This window comes from Scleropages formosus, chromosome 3, assembly GCF_900964775.1.
Source record: "Scleropages formosus chromosome 3, fSclFor1.1, whole genome shotgun sequence".
Classification (NCBI taxonomy): Eukaryota; Metazoa; Chordata; class Actinopteri; order Osteoglossiformes; family Osteoglossidae; genus Scleropages; species Scleropages formosus.
In genome coordinates, this window is record NC_041808.1 from 27771998 (window position 1) to 27782323 (window position 10326).

A 10326-nucleotide genomic window follows, 5' to 3' on the forward strand; every position below is an offset into this window, starting at 1 on the left:
CCAAGCTTCAAGCACGGGGTAAATTCTGCTCATTCTGTGTTACTGACATTGACTTGAGGGCTAAAAGCAAACAGTGCAGTTTTGATTTACATAGTCAGCCATTGTCTAAAGTGCCTATTAATAATGCCTCCATGTATGCTGCACAGAAGAATTCCCTCACGCTGAAAGCCACCAGGCCTATGATTAAGGGGGCTGTAGATATTTCCACTGTCATACACCTGTTGGGCTCTGGCTCTTATGGGGAGATACTGGTACACTTGCACACTTGGACTGGTGAACTACGTGCCTCATAGGCCCACAGTGCCAGATGTCAACACATTGGTGATTTAAAATACTTTGGAATGCTCCCTCCAAAATATCCGCAAGGAGAAGCACTGCCATGATCATAGTCTAAGACAGTGTCTGATAGCTCACAGTTCTGAATTTGTCTTAGGAAGTTTATATGGATGTATGTACATGGATTTATATGGTAGTCTAAGGATAGACCATACATTTCAGCTCACGCCACCTCGAATAACTAAAGTATAAAATATATTCTACTCTATGAACCAGTGCATAATAATGGCGAGTTGCTTTATTTAAAAGAAAAAAAAAAAACAGTTAACAATGAGTTCATATGTTAAGTGTCTACAGTAGTATAACTGCAGTTATGGTTTTTCTACAAAAAGAATTTCTATAAAAACTTCCCAGGATGCTACAGAGTTGGTGCTTTTAACTACAAACCCCCTCACAAAACATGAGTAAAAATTTGTGAAAACTATATCCTTGGGAATGTTTTGTTATTTTAAGTGTATTAGATGTGCTGATGCCTACCCTAATAAAAGCTGTCATTGGCTTAGGGTGGCTCCATTTAACACTTTGTCACAGATTCTTGATACAGATACAGATCTTATAGCAAATTTCAAATGTGTGTGTTTGTGTGCATACACGCACAGAAAAACACACATCGTCATTCCGAGAAATGCATTACAAATCTCTGGTGGTCAGCGTCTAGCAAGGAAACTCAACCTTCTTTTTAATGTTGTACTAGTAAGACTTCAGAAAGAGCTGAGGATGATGTCACACAGTATGGAAAATGATGACTGATGTGGCCAGAAAAAAGAACCCACGTCACTTGTAGTGCTGGTATTTGTCCCAAGCTAAATCAAGTTCTTTCATTTCCACGCCCAGAGTCCTGTAGGACACTTTCCATTCCAGGGACCCTCCATGATTTTAATCGGTCCTTGGCAGAAGTAATTTTGCAGGATTTGTCAAGTGTTTGTCCTCAGGTTCTTTTAGAGAGCTACTATAACTAACCTGTAAGACATTTTTTTTTTTTCATCCATGTGTCTATTAGAACTGACATGCTTTTGTTTATGGCTACAATGGTTTTTTTGTGGATGGGTGCTGGAGCAATGGTCTACAGTGCTCCCTGTGAGCCAGTTAACATCCCTATGTGCAACAGCATGCCTTGGAACATAACCAGGATGCCAAACCACCTTCACCACAGCACACAGGAGAATGCCATATTGGCCATCGGGCAGTATGAAGAACTGGTGGACATCAACTGTAGTCCGGTCCTTCGCTTTTTCCTTTGCGCTATGTATGCTCCTTTTTGTACATTGGAGTTCCTCCATGATCCCATAAAACCGTGCAAGTCGGTGTGTCAAAGGGCCAGAGATGGATGCGAACCAGTCCTGCAGCGCTATAACCACAGCTGGCCACACAGCTTGGGTTGTGACGACTTACCTGTTTATGACCGGGGTGTGTGCATCTCGCCTGAAGCCATAGTTACTGATTTACCTGAAGGTAAGTCCAGAGACGAAACACTTTATCCATTCCAAAAAGAAAGCAAGAAAAAAAATATTCCAGCTGCATCTGTGGTTTCTGAAATTAATAATTAATGAAATATTTTTTCCTTTAGATGTTAAATGGGTTGATTTCTCCAGGAACATTGCTGTAGATCAACCTCAAGTGTCAGAATGCCACAGCTGGACTTCTCGTGAGTTTTCTGGTTAATCTGTGTTGTTCTACTTACTGAGCAATGTGCTGTAATTCTTCTAGTAAACTGTAAAACTGACTTTCAGTAGATCGCTGCAGATGCCAAAAAATAAAGCCATCGCTAGCCGTATATATGGAGAAGAAATTCAACTATGGTGAGTACTTAATATTTATATATGTATTATATATAAATGTGTGCATGTGTGTGTGTGTGAATGTTTAGGACTACAAAAGCATGCAGCTTTTCAATAAAACTGTTAAACAGTGTGAAATTTTAGCAACTTGATGTTTTCATAACAATGTCAACTTTCCTGTATTCACTTAATTTCTTATAGATTTGATTGTAATGGATATTTTAGTGAATCATAAAGGCAGGGTCATTGATCTGACAATATTGATTCACTCAGGAAAGTAACTGTACATAATATTCTGTTGCTTCCAGTTATCCACGCAAAAGTCAAAAGCGTCAGTCGGACTGGTTGCCACGAGATCACGACAGTTGTGGAAGTGAAAGAGGTGTTTAAGTCTTCCATCTCAATCGGTCAAGGCCAGGTGCCTTTAATTACAAATTCCTCATGCTCCTGCCCACAGATGGTACCTGGTCAAGAGGTGATTATCATGTGTTATGAGTGGCGGTCAAGGTAAGTCAAAGCTGAATCACATTTAATACGAAAATTTATCAATTTTACATTAAACTACACAGAGACACATACACAACCACAGATGTGTTCAAGTAAGCCCAATTCCCCCTTGCCAGTATGTCGATTGGATATGTCAATTCAGAGAAATGTTGTAAATGTTTTTGATCCCTTTCAATATGTCACAAGATGTTAAGACCCTGCACATAACTGAAATAAAGGAAAAGGCCACCCCAATTTGTCATAATTTGCTACAATTTTTATCAAGCTCACATCTGCCTGCAACTTAAAATGCAAAAAAGTTTTTTGTTGCTTTAAACATTATGTTTGCCCTCCTGAGTTCAGTCATAATGATAGTATCTGGCAGTCTTTCATTTAAATCGTGTAATTTATGTGTCTGTCATAACACACGAGAAATTTCTGAACTTTAAACAGTATCCAAATGTAATTTGTAAAGTAACTTCTGCCTGCTATCCTGACTGCGACCCTGTTAACATTTTTAGAATACTTGTACCTTCATACTTACATTTAAAAAACAGACTGTTGTTAAATAGTAGTGGACTTGAGTGCCCATGTCACTTCAGGTTGATGTTGTTGCATGGATGTCTGGTTGAGAGATGGAAAGATCAGCTGGCACGAAGATACAAGGTAAACTCATTTTTTTATAACCTGAGTCCCCGAGTGGATTTACAGCATTACACACTAATCATACTATACTTGAATAAAGCTGAGCTCTGAATATTATAAAGCAAACGTACTCTTTCCATAACATGATTTGATTTCTTAACAATAATGAAAGTATATTTTGTCTGTTGTCGACTATTGTTCTCCATTTACATTTATTATTAATAATTTATTTTTGAAATAAATTATGTAAGAATTATTGATACTCCATATGAAGGTATCCAGTCATATACAGGTATCATTGCATAATGAGCATTTGTTCTTGAAGATCTACTCATAAAAAGAATTCTAGTAAAACGTAGTCTTTATTACATTATATGCTTTTCTCCAAAGTAACATACAATGTTAATGTACTTTACTGGAGCAACTTAGGGTTGCTCAAGGGTACTAAAGCTGCAAATGGAATTTGAGCATGCAACCTCTGGGTTCAAAGGCAGCAATGCTAACCAGTACACTACATGCTGCTTGCGAGATGTAAAACTCTTACTAAGGCTTTTTTTGCATCGCTGATCTCAGTTTTTAAGAAGAAACCTAGATGATGCCTTCCTGGGCCAAGGTTTTCTTTTTCCACCAAGCCTACAAAATCCCTGCCTTTTTAACAGAAAGAAAATCTTATTCAAAACAAATCTGATATGCACTGGGCACCTTTAAGTCCAGGCTTAAGACCCACATGTTCAAAATTGCTTATCTTACGAATTTTTCCATGGTACTCCGTTTAGTGTTACCATCTTTTAACAAATGAAAAATACCGTCTTGTTCAACTTGATCCATAGAAAAAACTTTATTTCAAGAAAACCTTCTTTATAATCTTGTAAACAACAGCATAATGGCCAGCAGGAAGTGTGTAATTATATCTGTCACATAACCATATAACATTAAATGCAAAAAGCACATGGTTCACTTACAAAGCTCTGAATTATCATACCCGTCCTGGGTGTGTCCCCTCGCCCTCCAGCTTTGTGCCCTGTGTTGCCGGGTTTGGCTCCGGCTCGCCATGACCCCGCTTGGGACAAGCGGTTTCAGCCAGTGTGTGTGTGTGTGTGTGTGTGTGTGTGTGTGTGTGTGTGTGTGTGTGTGTGTGTGTGTGTGTGGAAAAAAAAAAACAACTGCCAGTAGAGTGTGAACTTCCCTTCATGTTATTCTCTGAGGGATAAACTAAATTTCTGGAAAATGAGCTGAATCAGCTCACAGGAGGATACTGCTAGTGGGCAGTTTCAGTTCTGTGCTTTTTGATCATTATCCTGATGGAAGACCTAACCATGATGCAGTTTCAGTCTCTTGATTTTTAACCTAAAACCTCTGAATAATTAAGTGAGTCAGTGATGCTGTATGTCCTAACAAGTTTCCCAGGGCTTTTGGAAGACTCCCAGTCCCACAAAATCACAGCTCTCCCATTATAATTCACATGGGGATAAGGTTATTTTCTGCATGGCTCTTTCTCCCAGGTCCACCTTTGCTACTTGTTAGCAACAAGATCTATTTATTTCCAGTAAAAATTCCAGTGACATTTAGGAAACTCCAGGTGCTGGACATTTGTGGCTTGATGACAGCAGAGGCTTTCTTCTCGCAAGCTTTTCGTCAGTCTAATTATAGTTTTGGAGACATGGTAACCAAAGGATGCAAAAAACTTCCGCATTTTTTTTCAGTTGCAGGCCTTGGAAAAATTTTTGCCTCTTCTCATTGTGTATGGGGGCAACACACTAGGGTCATTTTGCAGGCAGGTTCCTCACAGCATAAGTAGTTTTAAGCTTCATAATTACTGCCCTAAGAGTGAAGATTAGTATTTTCAGGTATGAAGCTATTTTCATAGCCACTGCCTGATTTACAAAGATCAATAACTTCAGCTGTGTATTCTCTGATCTTCCCTGTTAGCAGGCAACTATGGAGGTTTGGTTTATGTCTCGTCTCATATTTACACCCCAGTGAAACAAAAAGTCATGGATGACCCCTTAAGAGTTCCTAAGTACTCTGCTGTGCATAAAAAAGAATATGGTGTGCTTAAACAAGTAAAATGTAAATAAGAATTTACTTTGATTACATTTACTTCACAAGGATTTCAGTAATTCTGAAAATAATAATGATGTATTTCTGATTGGGGGTGGGGGGTGCAGTGGCGCAGTGGGTTGGACCACGGTCCTGCTCTCCAGTGGGTCTGGGGTTCAAGTCCCGCTTGGGGTGCCTTGCGGCGGACTGGCGTCCCGTCCTGGGTATGTCCCCTTCCCCCTCCGGCCTTACGCCCTGTGTTGCCGGGTAGGCTCCGGTTCCCCGTGACCCCGTATGGGACAAGCGGTTCTGAAAATGTGTGTGTGTGTGTGTGTGTGTGTGTGTGTGTGATTGGGGGTGCGGTGGCGCAGTGGGTTGGAGTGCAGTCCTGCTCTCCGGTGGGTCTGGGGTTCGAGTCCCGCTTGGGGTGCCTTGTGATGGACTGGTGTCCCATCCTGGGTGTGTCCCCTCCCCCTCCGGCCTTACGCCCTGTGTTACCGGGTAGGCTCCGGCTCCCCCATATGGGACAAGTGGTTCTGCAAATGTGTGTGTATTTCTGATTTTTTAATGATTTTCTTTTCTTTGAATTATTATATCCCAATTAACGAATAGATTTCTCTCACTTCTAATGTAATATCAAGCTGATAAACAATACTTTTTTCATAGCTCATCTTTATCAATATTGCAAAAGTTCTTAAAAGCAGAAATCTAGATTATTATTATTGTTATTTTTAATTAGTACTACCCCATCACCTAACCAGGAAATTCTTTTAATTACTGTAATCACTGATAATGGTTGCCGTCCTTTTCAGCTAAACTCCATGTAAAGTCCCTTTTTAATTTATAAGAGAACAGCAGCTGGTCAAAGCAACACAGAGGTTGAAAGAGTATACTGAGAAGTTGCAAATACATCCACAGGAGTAAAAGAAGTGCAAAAAAGTTACAGTAGTTCGGAATGGGTTTGAGTTTTCAGGCAAATCACGTGGTGTGGTGGGTTTTGCTGGTGCCTGCTTTGTTGCAGGTCTGGGGTTCAAGCCCTGCTTGGGGTGCCTTGTGATGGACTGGTGTCCCATCCTGGCTGTGTCCCCTCTTCCTTTGGCCTCATGCCCTGTGTTGCTGGCTAAGATTCTGGCTTTCTGTGACCCTGCTTGGACAAGTGGTTGTAGATGTTGGTTGGCTGACAAATCATGTTTCAAGTGGAAGAAATCTGAAAACATCAGTCATCAACATGTTTAGAAGGGGAACTTCTGGTGTAAACCATCTTATTAGCATTCATTTCCTGGCCGAGCATTGCAGTATAGAGTATTATGCCTGCAGTCCATGATATCAAGAATTTGAAGTTTGAATTTTGGTTTATCAAGAACACACACACACAATGTCTACAACCACTTGACCCAAGCGGGGTCACAGGGAACCAGAGCCTAACCCAGCAGCACAGGGCACAAGGCCGGAGGAGGCAGGGAGCACACCCTGGACGGGATGCAAGTCCACTGCAAGGCACCCCAAGCAGGACTTGAACCCCAGCCCCACAGCAGGTTGTGTTTTTGTTCAAGGTTTGACAAATGGTTGCAAAAAATCAATCAGTGACCAGAATGGTGACGCATTTAAAACACAGCTGAGACGTCCCTAGAGGTACCCTGTGAAGACAGTTTTGTTCCAGGATACATAAGAAGATGCAGGCAGGGAAAACATGAGATTTGTTATTGGTAAAAGTTAAGATAATGTTTATATGTCTCCTTCAATGTAAGAATAGGTGTAAATGTAATTTGGAGACCTTGTAAATAGATTATTGAAATGTTTAGATTTCAAGCAACATCGTTAATTTATGGAACCCCTTCAGGAACTTATTTGAAAGTGCTATGCATTCATATTTCCATTTACATTCATTCATTTAGCAGATGCTTTTGTCTCAGCAAAAGTACAATTTATGCATTACATTAAGAGACATATTGTAACGTTTTCACATCGAACACTTGTTCCCTGTTTGTGGATCTGTTTGGAGTCTCTCCATGTAATCCAGAGTTTGTCTATGTATCTTGGCTCAAGTTCATCAATGTCTGTAAACATTTTACTGCTATTTGTTGTTACAGTTGTAATTCAAAGAGCTGTGCTTTTGGGATGGACTATGGACCACTGCAATCTTGCACTGAACAAGTGGTCATTGATAATGAGTGTATGGCTGATATTATCATAATTAGTCTGTGACTATAAAACTGTTGTAAAATGATATAGTACATAATTGGCCTAGCAGAAGCCATGCATGTAACTATGAATAAGAACACTTGAAAGATGTGATATGTAAGTCAGGAAAAAAATGTAATAACAATGAGAAATATCTGTAAATCCTTTTTCTGGTTTGATTTTGCAGCGGTGGGAACAACGTCTACAAGAACAGCAGCATAAGAACTCAAAAGTGAAGATGAAGCATTCAGGTCTTGCCACAAACTCCAGAAAAAGCACCAGGACTAAGAACGTGCAGAGAGATGGTGGACATAAGAGATCATAGCTGTACACTGTCCCATTTCTTTTTGCGTTGGGATTGGGACCTGGCTTTGCAGGTTCACGCAGCGGGCGAGATGTTCAGTCTTTCTGCTTTCTCCCTGCTGCCTGTACCCAGGCTACCTGGCAGATGGTTCACAAAAAAACTTTTCAGTACATTTGCACTATTTCTGATACAGTATCTCTAGCTTAAAAGACTTTAAATTTTACCCCATCTCCACTGCATCTGGTAATGCTAAAACTTTGTTATCCTTTTACTGTTTGTATTGATTTTGTGTTGACATTGATAACATATTTGCTGTTAAAGCAGCTGTAGTCTTTGTCTTTAGACTGGCTTCTATTATTATATTATTTTTAATTACTCTGAAAACATGTGGATGATGGGAATTTCTTTGCTCATAAAAGTTCATCTTGTCTGAGTACTAAAATTCCTTATGTTTAAAAGTAGCAAAAATCTGAAAATATAACTTTGTTACTGCTGTAGTTCTGTATACTAAATGTTAACACTTCTCATGTAGTTTGTAATGTAGACTCCAGCTGCATGCTGATTTGCCTGATTCTTTCATATGGCGTGTTTTGTGTTGTACATGGACACATCACCAGTGATGTAGCCTGGGATCACAGGATGTTTCAGGTCTTTCAATATCAGACAACCCAGCATACAGCCAGGTAGCACTATCTTGAATCCATAGCTCACCTTTCCTAATCTACAGCTGTCTAGATGCCCTCTCTGGAGCCCCAGGAACAACATTTATGGAATTCCTCCTCTGGTTGCCGATGATACCCAACATACTATAGGCCCTATACAAAGACTTTCCTGCAGTCTCTAGTCTCTAATTTTCATCTTGATTTTTCACTGTCACTGGAGGATATTTTAGCCTTCTCATGTCAGGGTCAGGGGGTGGGGTAAGTACCACTGACTTCATATGGCGTTCATACAATCTAAAATTTAAACATTTTGTTCCACTTCACAGCCATCTGCGCACTACATCAGTAACTTAAATTTTAGTGGTGATGATTATTATGATATCCTTTTTTTGGTGATCCTTATGCAAATTTTAGGGTCTCTGTATTTTATATCTTTAAATCATCCAGCTTAAGTTGCTGAGAACTATGTACGTGCTTTGCATTGATCTTCGAACCTAACTGCTACAACTCATGAGAAAGTGGAATGACTATTTCCATGTACTATTTATATATGCAAATTAATTTGCATATGCAGTTTTTTTACACTTTAAGAATACAGTCACTCTGTGAAAGTTTTTTTTGTTTTTGCTGCTATTTTGTAACTGAAATATATTGCATATAGTGCTTCTTCTACAAGTATGCTGGTTTGATGGTAAACATTTGATTATACAAGTTCCTCTGTGTAACCTTGAGCAATTGCATTCATATTTGAAATTCTGAGTGGTGTTGAAACCTTTAGTGCAAAAGTATTTGTAATTTGAGCAGTATCCCAACACCGGAAATTTTGTCATTGTTTTCAGAGAAAATACCTTGGAACAGAATGTATGTGTAATCTAACCGCATGCTGTAGTACAATTCATTGTTCATAATTAAATTTAGTTGTCTCAGGATAAGGTTAAAAAGTTTAAATTTTTTAATTAATTTTGAAAATATGACACAGTCTGTTTTCTCACAAACCAAAACAATGTTAGTATCACAACCAACATCTGTGCTTGTAATTGACAAATGTATTGCGTTTCTAATGACAATATTAATCTAAAGCTGGCTTTATTGCATGCAAATATGTTTTGATAATTTGAGCAAGACTGCTGGAACAGCGATTTTAAATACCTTAACATTTTTTACAAATCATTTGAATTTTATATTTCTACAAAATAATTTTAGTTATGCTTTCTCTGCTCCACAATGTACTTCATTCCTTCTTGATTTAAAGTGTAAAATGGACAGGACATTGCTCCACCTGAAATAAAATTCATTCAAATCACTTTTTTGTTCAATAGATTTTTATAACAGGCTGTATGAATGCGGGGGGCAGCGGGGTGTGGGGGGTGTGGCCTGTGCTTGTTCTCTGGTGGGTCTGGGGTTCGAATCCTGCTTGGGTTGGCTTATCACGAACTGGCCTCCCATCCTGCATGTGTCCACTCCTCCTCCAGCCTTGCGCTCTCTGCAGCCAGGTTAGGCTCCAGTTCACTGCAACCCCACTTGGAACCAGTGGTTGTAGAATCTGTGTGTGTGTGTGTGTGTGTGTGTGTGTGTGAATGCAGACAGTATTGTGGGTTAAAAAGTATGACTACAGAAGAAAAGCAACATAAAGCAGACCTCTTTTCCACATTAGAAATAATAAACTATGTTAATGTGGACAGATAAGACAAAATAAAATGACTAACGATATCCTAATTGGGTAAATTTTAAATGAAAAGCTGCAGAAATAGAAAAACTGGCAAGGAGAAAAATGCATTTTTAAAGCACTATAAACTCATTGAAATCACCTAGGCAACCAATATGTTTACCTAGCAACAGAGTGTTGTGTGGATTTGCCAATTGCACAAAATCATCCTATGCAATTGAACACTGG

At 39.3% G+C, this 10326-nt stretch overlaps 1 protein-coding gene across 1 annotated transcript; it reads left to right on the plus strand.

Moving 5' to 3' along the window:
- Positions 1–1364: 1364 nt before the first annotated feature.
- On the plus strand, positions 1365–7791 carry LOC108926006 (secreted frizzled-related sequence protein 4-like). Its single transcript, XM_029250395.1, has 6 exons — positions 1365–1788; positions 1904–1981; positions 2067–2135; positions 2423–2621; positions 3203–3266; positions 7654–7791. Exons 1-6 carry the CDS (start codon positions 1365–1367, stop codon positions 7789–7791), a joined length of 972 nt encoding a protein of 323 aa, XP_029106228.1.
- Positions 7792–10326: the final 2535 nt, after the last annotated feature.

Bases quoted from the DNA above. Each gene is read 5' to 3' on its own strand.
- LOC108926006 (XM_029250395.1), top strand. From the start codon at position 1,365: ATGGTTTTTTTGTGGATGGGTGCTGGAGCAATGGTCTACAGTGCTCCC. The intron at 1,982-2,066 runs GTGAGTTTTCTG...ACTGACTTTCAG, and splicing joins ATGCCACAGCTGGACTTCTC to TAGATCGCTGCAGATGCCAA. The intron at 2,622-3,202 runs GTAAGTCAAAGC...ATGTCACTTCAG, and splicing joins TGTTATGAGTGGCGGTCAAG to GTTGATGTTGTTGCATGGAT.